We start from the raw sequence: 13699 nt of genomic DNA, 5'->3' as shown, positions 1-13699 counted from the left end.
AGGTCAAGGTAAGTACTGCTGCACGAAGAAAGAAAGTTGTATAAGCCTTTTGTGGCTCCAGAGAAAGCTGTATATGGTCTGCAAAATGCCTCCAGTGATGTCACTCAACATTGCATTGTGGGTAATGTAGGCGACAAGTCTTGAAAAGGAAGATTCTGCTGTAATAATTCTGATCTTTTGAGTCCAACAATTCCTGTGTCTCAATTCAGAGTCTGCATCCTTCAGAGGAGCATTTGAAGGCGTCACAACGCCACGTGAAGGATATCAAAATTCGAAGGCTCCTCCAAATGCAGCCCACAAATATGGCCTTCTTTTACCTATTTTTGGAGGATGCACCGCTACATGGCGACATCTTGGGCGTAGATCGTCACTTTTGCGGGCCTGGGCGGCAAAGAATCGTGACATAAGGGTAAAACATCTGGTGACGCAACCGATAAACGCTCCAAGGGCTAGACCGTCACATTTAACAACAGCTGACAAAAACTGCAAAGGCCGGGTCCTTCGAAGGATGCAGACCCTGAATTGAGACACAGGAAGTGTGATCAGTGGACTGCTTTTCAAAACCTTTTGCCTACATTACCCACAATGCAACTGAAAGCTACCTAGTGAGACATCGCTGGAGGCACATGCAGTTTCTTCTGGAGCCATTAATGACTCTTGATCTGTTCCTTCGCACATTAATCATTGACTGATCACTCTAAATGTTGGATTAGGAGCTACTCATTAACTAATAGTTATCTAGCTGATAGCTCCTTGTGATTAGTATACACTCAAAATGTTTTGTCCCCTGTTAAGTGTTACTAACTAATAAAGCATGTTACATAACATGTGTTTCTATATGATTAGTGTCTTTAAAGCTCAACATACAGGACCACTTCCCCTCCGTCCCACACCGGCTGAACGGTTATATTACGCTGACATACACTGTTCATTAAAATCTAACACCACCACCACCGTGAGCAAAGTAATTTACTGAGTGCTTCTGTTCAGAGTCGAGTCCATTAACAGTCACTCCACTTCTCCCAGTAATTCACAACAAACGATTCTGTTCCCGGTCTGTGCAGTGAACCTGCAGCTGGAAGCACCCGCTGCTTATATAACTGTGAGCACGACTGATGGGAGATTACACACCGACACCCTGAAGGCACCACCAACCACTGCAGCCACACACACACACACACACATACACACAGAGTGGACCGCTGAATGCACCAGATGCAGCGGAAACCTTGAAGGCATCGTGGGGAAACAGAGAGTAAAGTACAGGAGCTATTTTTGTGTCCGACAGCAGCGTGAAATGATGGAAAAACTGGGAGGAGATTAAAAAAAAAAAACAAGGGTCCTGGAGAGACTTCTGTCATCCAGCATGCAGCCTCTCCTCTTTCATCTATCACAGATATTATACAACTAAAAACAATTTACATTTAAATGACTCCAGTGGTTTAAACTTGGTGACATTTAGGGAATCATGAAATAACGAGGGTTGCATTTAATAAAGGGGAGCAGAGAGGAACAGCAGGAAGTTTGAACCAGCATCAGATTCATTTTGGAGGACATTAAAGCGCATATTTGATCTCAAACACACTGATGTCAGCTCTGTTTTCATCAGAATCCAGGATGTTAATGTGTGTCTGCAAAAATACTCCATTAGCATTAAATAGCCAAAACCTCACTGGACTTGTTGTTGCACGCTAAACACACTGCATTTTATTATTTATTTATATCTTCAGGACGATGCTGGGAAAAATGAAAAAGATCAAAATCCGACACATATCCCCTTCATTTGTTCCACTGTTGTCCAACAACTATTAAAAAAACACATCGGTGAGTCACACCTTCACTGGAAACACTCACTACAGCCCCACGTGTGTGTTAATCCGCAGATGAAAATAGTCCCCCAACGACCGAACCACTTCTTCCTTTGCATTTACACCCTTTGTTGAAGCTGAGGTCTTCACTGTAGCTGCTAAGCCAGAAGTGTGAACTGACCACACGTCAAGAGTGTAAATAACATCTTTTTAAATCAGTGTGGGATCTTTGGAACTTCCAGACACTCGGCTTCAAACACGACACGAGAAACTTCCCGACTTTTCATCAGCATGTTGGTGAGGAGATCGTGACTCAAATTCTCATTTTTTGGAGTGAACTGCTCCTTTAAGAGATGCACCAACACATGGCAGGTTTGGGGGATTTTCATGGGATTTTTTTATCTCGGTGAAAGAGAAGCAACGGAGTTAAATCTGACTTATCAGTTTCCTCATTTTAAATTCCTTCTGTTGACGATTTGAGGATGCAGGGGGAGGAAAACCCTGACATTGTTTTCCACATTTCTGTTCGAGCATTAGACACAGATAGCTGATTTCAAAATTAATTCAGTAAGACGAGATAGAGCTCGAAGTTTACCCCCAAAAAAAAAACAACACACGCAGACAAATAACAGCCATCCGAGTATCACACCACTTTAACCGACGCCCCTCGATATAGAACCCACATGTTCAGATTAAAGATTGTACAAAGTGAGTCCTACCTTTGCAGCACTGACTTTCATTGTGCTTCAATCCTTGTGTTACTGTAAAAAAACAAAACAGAAATGAACGCCTCACTCTGAGTCTGTGGGGAAACCAGAGACCGGCTGGTGGTGACACCGGAGACCAGGTCGAGGTGGGATCTGATCCTAAACCAGCAGGGACACATGTGGCTCCAGATCCCCGCTGCCTGGGGGTTCGAAAACACAAAACCCCTGCTTCATCTCGGCTTTCATCACCGACGGCCTCGCCCTCCTCCTCCTCCTCCTCTAGATCCTCTAAATCCTCAGCACCTTACACACTTCATGGCCTTCATCTTTAGCTTCCTTCTCGTGACATGTGGAGCTCGTTACTGACTGTAGCATCCAAGACGTCCTGAGCAGCAGGATAAATCATCTCACACATGCATATTTCCACTGCAGATCGTTTGATTTCATAAAGTACGAACCACAAATACACATATTTGGAGAAATAAGTCACACGATACGCAGCTAAGAGCTAAATGAAATGCTATCGGGTGCAGAAAACACACCATCCTCTTGGAGTTAAAGTGGAAAATACTCCCTCCAGATGCTTTTAGTGATTCAATATTAAGACTTTATTCATAAAAGACAAAAAATAAAGTGGTTGATAGTGAGAGAAACAGGAAAAGAAGCCTCTTTTCTTCTTTAACTACGTCTTTAACAAGTTTAATTTGTATGTTTTACAGTTTTATTGTTTTATTCCTTGTTCTGGTTTTATTACTTTCCAGCAGTCTCATTTATTTGAGCGATTTCCGTTTGTTTCACTGCTGTAACCTTGTGTAATATGGATAAAATTATTAATTCTGTTGAGTAAAGAGGAGAGAATTTGTCTTACACGCTCTCAGTCATGCTGAATATCGGGTTTTTCTGTGGCAGAGCTGCAGATATAATCACATTTTCTCACTCTAAGCGGAGCCAGAATAACAATAAGCAAATCGACTAACAAACGTATCGAGAGAGAAAGAGGGATTAAAGTTTGAATACATCCTCACCGCTCTCCATTGCAGGCCTAAAATGTCTAGTTGAGGGGGGGGGGGGTTGTCAACTCTTTTTCCTTTTTCATTTCATACTTTGTCAAAGCAGAGCAGGACAGGAAACATGGGGGAGATTGCTCGTATGACAACGACGAGCTTCCTCCTCTCTTATCTCTTGCTGCTTTTCTGCGAACAGTAATCTCATGCAGTCAGGACGGATGGTTTGAGTGGTGTAAAGGCTTGTTGCTGTTCGCATGCAGGTGATTTTTTGGCACGGAGAGCAACATCATCAGTTTTAGATAGCATCGTAATGCTGCTGGTGGTGGTGGTGGTGGTGGTGAATTTTGGCTAAAAGCACCTTTACACCTGCAGCTACTTGGGCTGATGGCCTTCCAGATTGGCTGCTGTGAGCCAGGAGGGCGTTGTCTTGTGGGGATTTTAAACTTATTGGACGATTGATGGATGAAGAGAGCATATGACTGGACAGCAGCCAAGTAGGAGGCGCTAATAAATCAACAGGAGAGATGCTGAAGTAGATTAAAGTTGACAGTAATCCTGATTAAATAGAAGATCTTTGGCTGCCTTTAAAGACTCAACGATCACAGTTCACCTAAATTATACAAGCACATATTTCCTGAGTCATCCCGGCCGGTCTTCTTTTGGTTTTTGATATCTGCTTTTGCTCTTTGGTCACAGAAGCTGACAAAACAACAACCTTAAAGGAGACATATTATGGCTAAGGTTCATCATTTAATGTTGGGTCACTACTGGAACAGGTTTACATGCTTTAATGCCAAAAGAAAACACATCTGTAACAATCTGTCCAGTGCTGCAGCTCTGCCTGAAACACTCCTGCCTCTTTAAGGCCCCTCCTCCTCTGCTCTGATTGGTCAGCTCACACACGCCTGAGCCAGCATCGCTAACAACAACAGAACAGCTGGGCTAGGCATAAGTTATACAAATGTGTGACATGGTGATGAAGTGTGATGTCACAAGGTCGCAGAATCAAAGGCGGGACTACTGACGAAGCGTTCAGGAGCAGTGATTTCTGTGGGAGAGAAGAGCTGCTGTTGGCGTGGAGTGGTGAAGATCTTTAACATGCACAAGAGTAAATGTGAAACACTGAAGAACAAGAAAAAAATCAAAAAGCATGATAGGTCTCCTTTAAGGTCCACATAGTAACTGTTGTCATTCATGGACTGTATATACTAAAATTTGAATTTTGGGGTCTTCTTGTCCATGTTGAGGTAGAAAGTTGAGGTTCAAAGTTCATTCTAAACCTTTAAAGGTCCACTTTGTAAAAAAAAGTCGTTGTTTTTAGTCAAACACTGTCGATTTACAACTTTGAAAAGTTGGGAATGAGACTACAAACTGGAGCTTTCAAACAACATTTACCAAACAGTCAGAAAACAATGTTGGGGTTTTCCCACGGATAAACGGATGAACACACATGTCAGATCACGTTCACACTTCATGTTGGCCTCTATGAGACGACTACAGCTACAAGTCAGGCGATGGAGGTGATGGTGGTGTTTCGACACTGGAGACTGCATTTCAAAACACTGGGACGATTTCCAGCTGTGTCTGAGGTGATGGAAAAAAACATGTATTTGCATTTATATGTACCTTAACCTAACCAGAACATAAACTCTGTCACGACCTGAAATTGAAAACTAAAGCCGCAGAAACATAAAGTTGCAACTGTATCCTGTAGTTTGCGGACATATTTGTACATTGCCAGCTTACTTCAGGTGATAGGTTGCATTTTCACCTTAAAGTCCATTTAGCACCTTTTTAAAAAATACATAATTCAACTCAACTTGTCTTTCTCGAAAACAACATCCCTGTTGCTCCAATTATTTGAGGATATTTCTTAGTAGTATCAGTTAAAACAGCAGTAAAGTTTTTAGTTTGTAAACATATTTTTGGATGGTTCATCAGACACAGACGAAATCATTTAGCAGACATGGAAGAATCAATGGTACAATTATGAAAATCATGACAACAACAACAACTACGGACCCCCTTCACCTCCTGAATCTAGCTATATGACGTGTACAGAATGGAAAAGAATTAAGAATTGAAAACAAATAATGTCTGCTGAACCAAAATGATCTGCACACCTTAATGTTACATTAATGTATTTTGTTAATTTAGCAGAACTGACCCTTTAACTTTAACTCATCTGCATTTAAATCGGTAACTACAGCACAGATGGATCACTAGTAAATCAAGTATCTTCTACCTTTACTTGACACTCGATAACCTCACAAACAACAGCATGATAACCGACACCAACAGCTTCACCAGCGACTGCATAAGGTGCAGACGTCACCACCGCAGCGTCCAGGGCATCAATACGACCCAGTCTTTCACTTTAATGGGATTTGGCCGCACCGTGGAGCCAAATAAAGTTCCAGCCTCGCATCCCACAAATCAAAAAGACAAGCAAGAAATATGATTGAGCCAAACAAGCTGCACAGAACCGTGGCAGAGGCAGCGGAGACAGATGGGGGAACAGCAGAGAGAGGCTGAGAGTGAAACAGGAGATGACAGACGGGCAGATGCAGAAATAATAGTTTGAGAGAAAAGTGATGCAGCTGTCTGGTAATGTCTGACAGGAAGTAAAAACAGGGAGATAAATTCTTGCTATCAACATTAAGATTTGGCTGGACGTGGTTTTATCAGACGTGGCCAAAGAATGATGGCTACAAAAATGTACCACAGTTTGACAACAGTAACAGATAGTGTTTTCAGCTTAATTGAGCACAGCACCATGCAGTGTTGGAATGTAACTAAGTACATTTCACAACTTGCAGGACTTCAGGACAATTTAAGGGGGTTGGCCTTTGTACCTCGTACTTTTCCATTTTAGGGACAGAGACTAAAACTTGCGTCCTGTTTGTGAGTCATGAGTGATTTAAGTTCTGCTACATAATGAAGTTTATGTAGGTAAATTAAGTTGTGTACGTTATGTGACTTGACAAAGTGATAAGACTGGACATACTTATTGTATCCCAAAGTAGGATCTTTTCCTAAACCTAACCAAGTGGTTTTGGTGTCTTAACTTAACCAGGTAGTTTTGGTGTCTCGACCTAACCAAGTAGTTTTTGTACGTAAACCTAACCAAGTAGTTTTGAGCCTAAACCTAACTACGTAGTTTTGGTGTCTAAACCTAACCAAGTAGTTTTGAGCCTAAACCTAACTACGTAGTTTTGGTGTCTAAAGCTAACCTAATGGTTTTGGTGTCTAAACCTAACCAGGTAGTTTTGGTGTCTCAACCTAACCAAGTAGTTTTGAGCCTAAACCCTAACTACGTAGTTTTGGTGTCTAAACCTAACCAAGTAGTTTTGAGCCTAAACTTAACTACGTAGTTTTGGTGTCTAAACCTAACCTAATGGTTTTGGTGTCTTAACCTAACCAGGTAGTTTTGGTGTCTCAACCTAACCAAGTAGTTTTGGTACGTAAACCTAACCAAGTAGTTTTGGTACGTAAACCTAACCAAATAGTTTTGAGCCTAAACCTAACTACGTAGTTTTGAGCCTAAACCTAACCCAGTAGTTTTGGTACATAAACCTAACCTAATGGTTTTGGTGTCTTAACCTAACCAGGTAGTTTTGGTACGTAAACCTAACCAAGTAGTTTTGAGCCTAAACTTAACCAAGTAGTTTTGGTGTCTTAACCTAACCAGGTAGTTTTGGTGTCTCAACCTAACCAAGTAGTTTTGGTACGTAAACCTAACCAAACAGTTTTGAGCTTAAACCTAACTACGTAGTTTTGGTGTCTAAACCTAACCAGGTAGTTTTGGTGCCTTAACCTAACCTAGTGGTTTTGGTGTCTAAACCTATCCAAGTAATTTTGGAGCCTAAACCTAAGCTAGTGGCTTTGGGCCTAAAGCTCACCAAACTGTGACCTTTTTGACAATATAAATAACAATCCAAAAGTCATATGTTACCATGTAAACTGTTTGTCAGCAAGCCTTATTTTCAAAGTCTAATGTGACATTGCATGCAATGTTTTTAACTTGGACCCTGAGATTCTGCAGAAACTCAGACTACCTTTGATGAATGTCATGTATCTTATGTCCAATGCAACATCTTAAAAACAATTTCTGTTGACGATATGAACTCCAGTCCCCTGAATAAAAGTGTCTATCGCCCCGTCTTACACTGAGTTTACTATAACCTGAATTGTAATTTTAGTTGGACTCAATCTGACCCTGCCTCAAGAGAACAGAAAAACACATTAGAGAAAACGGACCCAAAACATTTCCTGTTGAATTTTCTGATGATCACTGAACAGAATTCCTGATATCAGATTCTGTTATTTCTGCCAGAAGAGTTGGTCACGTCAGTCTGTTTTGTATCTGCAGCAATAAAAAAAATATCAAACTGTCAAACTAGAAATGCAAAGTATGAGCTGAGAGCTGCCAGCTGCTGCTGTAACAGAATTACAGATCTTCTGAGTAGAGTTGATCCTTTCTGGAGAGAGAGAGAGTTTTAAAATCGACTAATTTGGCAACATTCACAAGAAAAGTCGTATGCGTGGAGTGTTTGCTTGTATATCCGAGACTGCCTGCACGCAACGCTATGATTGGGAATACGTTACCGAACACCTTTGACATCACACACAGTCTTTTGATCCATTGCCTATGTAATGAAGTATAGATTAATGCAGCTTTAAAGTGATTTTGAGTAGGTTCTGCATTGCTGGTGTTGAGTTTCCCTCTGATGAAACATTTGTGCCGCAGTGCCATTAATAACGTTAATCCACAGCAGGTCAGAGCACATTACAGTGAGGGTTGACAGGCTGCAGGGGGGCATCTGATGGTAAGTATGAGCTATCATTTATCAGACTGAATGTGATCTGTGCTGTATTGTGTCACTGAAAACAAGGAAGAAACACAAAGAGGAGAAGTTTAAAGGAAGAAGTAGAGATACATGAAGTCATATTAATAGATTCCCAGCTGTCTGCACAACAGAGACGGACCACAGTTAGTTTAATACATAAAACATGTTTCTCATTTAAATGACATCATCAAATTAAGTTGCAGTTGTAGTTCCATTATCTTCCTTTACTGTAGTTTCATGTTTTCATACATGAGGGAGCGTACAGGCGAGACAAATTGGGGAACAATCACAAGCTTGAAATTTACTCCAGGTTTCCATGAAACTGCAAAACACCGACCACTTCTTTCTTTCTTTCTTTCTTTCTTTCTTTCTTTCTTTCTTTCTTTCTTTCTTTCTTTCTTTCCTTCTTCCTTCCTTCTTTTTCTTTCCTTCTTTCCTCCTTCCTTCTTTCTTTCTTTCTTTCATTCTTTCTTTCTTTCTAACTTATTTCCACGCCTGCCGAGCCGTTGAGCAACAGATTAGATCTTTTTTGGTGTTTCGGGGCCGCGACTATGAAAACAATTCAGATGGAGCACATTTAAGATATTCACACGCCAAGAACGAAGTGATTTGACTTTTTAATTTTGGAGGAATTATGTCGGGTGTTGCGGCGCGCAGTTGGAGAATTATTCATGGAATAATTTATGATTGCTGGGGAATAAGTTCAGCTGAGTTTAATGACGGTGCTATAAAAACGTGGAGGATCAAAGAGCTGCAGACTGTCGCATGCGACTGATAAACCTGTTGAATAAGAGACCTTTATGTTACCACCGTCAGGCTCTTTACAGCTGTGAATATAAATCCACTCATGACTGAAGTGGACTAAATCCACAGCTTTCACCTCAATCTGTCAAATATTTCACCCAAAGAAAACCACTTTTATCAGAAACAACTGATATTCTTCATATTTTCTGCATTTAACAGCGTCTCTTCATCATGAAGCGGATTCTAAAGAGGTGCAATCCACAATTTTTACTTCAAGCCATCAGAAATGATCACTGAAAGCTGTCTTTTCATCCTAACATTGCTAGTTTTAGAAAGAAAAACTGATATTTTCTTAATTTCACAGCATCTTGGAAAGTGTATTTGAAAAGGTGACATGCGGTTTTCCTCTCAACCCATCTGCGTATTTCCCTTAAAACAACATTTTGGTCATAAAAATCAATTAGTTCTAGCAAGAAAAGCTGATATTATACTACATTTCCTTCATTACAAAGCATCTTTTCATCACAAAGTGAGTGTCAAAAAGGTGGAATCAACAATATCTGACACATTCTTTCACTAAAAGCCATGTTTTCTTTCAAAAAATCAACCAGAATAAGCTAGAGTAAGTAATGTTCTGCTATATTTTTCAATTTCGCAGCAGGTTTTCATCACTGAAGTTGAAGGTTGAGGTAAAATCAGCAGTTTTTGACTCAGCAACTTTGACTAAAAGCCCAGTTTCTTTTGAATAATCTCCCAATTTTAGCAAAAACAGCAGAAATTATTTCACAGTTCCTTCATTTCAAAGCATCTTTTCACCACAAAGTGGGTTTTAGAAAGGTGGAATCTACCATTTTCAGAAACTTTCACCAGAAGCCCCATTTGTCTCTCGAAAATCCAACCAGTGTAAGTAGAAATAAGTGATATTCTCTTGTACTTTTTCCATTTCAAAGCATCTTTTCATCACTGAAGTTAGTTCTGAAAAGGTGAAATGAACAGTTCTGGCTTCACGCTCCCAGAAACTGTCACAAAATCCACTTTGTCTTCATGACATCCAACCATCTTCAGCAGAAAACATCAGATTTTCTGCTGTTACTATTTTTCATTTCGCAGCAATTTTTCACGGCTTGTCAGCAAATTCCACAAAGAAAACGAGAAATGAGAAGCCAGGGGTTGCACGGCAACAAGAAACAGTAAACAAACACACACATGTGCATATGCGAAGACGTAAACACACACACACACACACACACGTGTTACCCACCACATAGTAGAACTGCATGTCTGCTCGTACAGGTCGGTCTGCAGGAGGTGGAGGAGACGACGTGGACGAGAGCGACGTCGGTCCATCCGGCAGGAGCATCAGAGAGGAGTGTGTGTGTTAATATGTGTGTGTATTATAGTGTGTGTGTGTGTGTGTGTGTGTGTGTTCTCGTCCTCTCAGGTACTCCAGACGATCAGGAATAAAAAATCTCAATGAAACCTTCAGTCCTCTCCTCCTTCTGCTGCCTCGTCTCTTCTCTAATGTTGCTGCCGTCACTCGTCCCTCCTGCACTTGACGTTACTCCTCCCTCCTCCTCACCCTCCCCCCCTCCTCTTCCTCCTCCACACATGACTTCAGGCCCTACATCCCTCCCTTTTTCTCTGTTTTGGCTCCACTTCCTCTCTTTTTTCCCCTTTCAGTGCAATTCAATCTCCTGTTTCTGTTTTTCTTTCCCCCGTCCTTGGCTCTGTGAAACAGGTTTTTATTCACGTCTCTTCTTCTTCTTTGGTGTGCATTTCTTCTTCTTCTTTGTTTTCTAAATACCTTTATTTGTGCAACCTCTTTTTAATTAGAGGAGCTCTCTAAACAGCAGCAGAAGTTCGTTTCTCATCTCGCTCTTTGCGTGTCACTCTTATGTTGATTGCAGATTGCTGTCGGTGCTTCCTGTTCTAGCCTCGGCCACCACTGTGTGTGTGTGTGTGTGTGCGTGTGTGTGTATGGGTGTGTGTGTGTGTGTGTCACAGATAACATGGCGTGCTCTCTGCTGTCAGAAACAGGAAGAGTGGGGCTTGGTAGTTTGGCCCTGATGAAAGAGCCTTCCCCCTGTGTGTGTGTGTGTGTGTGTGTGTGTGTGTGTCAGGCGGCGTAGAGAGTGATGTAATTAAAATTCTGGCATTTTATTACGTGGCTGTTACAGTAATCACTCTGCTGAACCAGCACGCAGTAAATGTGGTTTACAGAGAAGATGTGTAATCTTTAACTATCTTTAATCTATAATTATTAATAAAGCACTGAATGGTTTAGGGGCCAAGATACATTTCTGATCTGCTGCAGCATTCTGAACCGTCCGGACCTCTGAGGTCGTCAGGTTCAGGTCTGCTTTCAGCACCGAGTGTCAAAACTAAACACGGAGAAGCAGCGTTCAGTTATTATGCTCCATATATCAAACAGACCTTCTTAATCATGTCACATTTGATTTCACGTCTGTTTCCTTTTCGTAAAGTGCTGATATAAACTCGAAGAGGAACACGGTCAGAAACCTTTACAGGAGGAAACCTCGGTGCTGCCGCCACCTGCAGCTCACCTGCTCTCTGCTCGCCTGTTTGTTCATGTTTAAGTCACGAATATGAATAATTCAGTAAGACCGCGAGCGTCGGGTCGACCGTGAGCAGCCAGTTGCTAATTCTCTGCTAATGTTAGCCTCAGGTGATGAATAAAACCTGCAGCGTGGACAGAACACCTGAAGTGTCTCTGCAGTTTTCAGACGTTTCTGACAGAGTGGAGGTCACATACTTTACACCAGCTGTCAATCATCTCTTCCCATCACAGTGACCCTCTGGTGTCTTATCAGTCCTTCCAGAAAAATGCAGAGTTTTTTTGTGATTGTTGTGGGGAAAAATCCTTGATTATGCGACACGTTTTCTTAAATAATACGATGGAATATGTGGGATATATGCAATTTTATACGATGAAATTGCGGGAACTTGCAAAAAACTGCGGTTTGATGAAAAAGAGAAAAAAAAGTGATTCCCCCAACACCCTGTTCTCACAAGGCTACTACCTTAATGTAAAGAGTCATTTCTTATTACTTCCTATGATAAGCAGCATACTACATCACAGAAAGTGCTGGGAATATTTAAGTTCTCAGCTTGTTTTATTTCAGACCTTAATAAACGCATGGCTCAAACTTACAAAACATTGATGAATCAAAAAAGTTCTGTAGCTTTACAAAAGGAATATGCTACAAGTTCTGTAAAAATTAATAAATAAAATATAAAAAAATAAAATGTGCTTCGTGTTTTACAGAGGTAGCTATACAAAACAGACATCTTCTGTTAAAATAAGTGCTTCCAATGCACAAAGTGCAATCTCTTACTGTAACATACATTGACATACCACTAATATACTTACAACTCTAAGGCTTTTGAAACTAGTAGGATTTTTTGTTGGCAAATGAGACTGATTTGCGGGCTTCATCATGACTTCATCACGGGGTTTGCAGCTTTTGATGATGTTCACATCGCGTAATTACGTCGCTTCATAACGTTCCCATGGCAACAAGGGAAAATGGCTGCTCTTGTGTGAAGTAAACGCAACATTTTTCAACTTTCTGCGAAGATATATGTGACTTTTTTGCAACTAAAATGCAGGGATTATGAAATCATGCAAGCCCCGCATATTTTGCGCGGAAATCAGCAATTTATGCTGCGAAAGTGCAGCGTATTTGGAAAAATGCAGCCCCTACGCATAAATCGCAATAACACAATACTGTAACACAGCACTATGACACAGCACTGTAACACAACACCAGCACCAAATCATCAGCGGTCTTTATTGTGACTCAAAGCTGTTGTGAAGGTGTGAACGTGTCTGGACCCTGTGAGGGTTCAGAACATCATCACCTGGCATCAGTTCACCTTCAGCACCAACATCATTATTAGAAATGACAACATACATGTAGGACGAAAGCCAGTGACACATACAGAGTCATGGAGAGTAACTAAGTACATTTACTCAGTCAGTCAGTGAGTTTGAGAGGATACTCACGGCCGAGGAAGATGAGGCTCAGTCGGACCATGTTGGCTTCTCTCAGCTTCTCTTCTGTCTTCCACCTGCAGACCGTCTGATGCTGAGAGCGTCTCTACAACAGGTATTTATGCTTCTCTCCTCGCAGAACACCTGTTGAGTCCTGACTGCTGCTGGCGAAAGCAAACAGGACCTGGTCATTGACCAACATGCAAATCCCCTTTAGAGCTGAAGGGGAGAAACTGTTATCCAAGGGAGGAACCGGTTTACAACACGTGCTGGTTCTGAAGGTTTTCCCACTCGTTCTACACGACTGGTCATATACAAGGTCTCAAAGATGAAGTGAATCTTTGTGACAGATTAAAAACAGACCCAGTGATCTTTGGATCTGTCCTTCATTTAGACCTTCAGAACAAGTCCTGAAGTTAAAGAGCAGCAGTACCAGGTGTGGGCCACAGGGCCGGACCCGTGTGGCTTCTTCTGGGCCCATAACCCATTATTAGAAACCGAGCAGGCTGAAAACTGATATTTGGTACTGATAATCATTTACATGAAAGATGAAACTCATTGTGTCAAA

At 41.3% G+C, this 13699-nt stretch overlaps 1 protein-coding gene across 2 annotated transcripts in view; it reads right to left on the bottom strand.

Moving 5' to 3' along the window:
- The window catches only part of arhgap36 (Rho GTPase activating protein 36), a 46262-nt gene extending 33100 nt beyond the window's left edge, over nucleotides 1–13162 (bottom strand). The window contains exon 1 of one of the 2 annotated variants that reach the window (XM_030431908.1): nucleotides 13144–13162. Coding sequence is in view for 1 of the 2 variants with exons in the window: in XM_030431907.1 (XP_030287767.1) it covers nucleotides 10378–10476 (99 nt within the window). In the remaining variant the exon portion in view is untranslated. Of the gene's footprint in view, nucleotides 1–10377; nucleotides 10664–13143 lie in introns of those variants that run through there. The other variant, XM_030431907.1, reaches the window with a different exon arrangement.
- Between the last annotated feature and the right edge of the window lie 537 nt (nucleotides 13163–13699).

The sequence above is a fragment of the Sparus aurata genome, chromosome 10 (assembly GCF_900880675.1).
Source record: "Sparus aurata chromosome 10, fSpaAur1.1, whole genome shotgun sequence".
NCBI lineage: Eukaryota > Metazoa > Chordata > Actinopteri > Spariformes > Sparidae > Sparus > Sparus aurata.
Note: the sequence above shows the minus strand (reverse complement) of the source record. Positions and strands in the feature narration are given on the sequence as shown.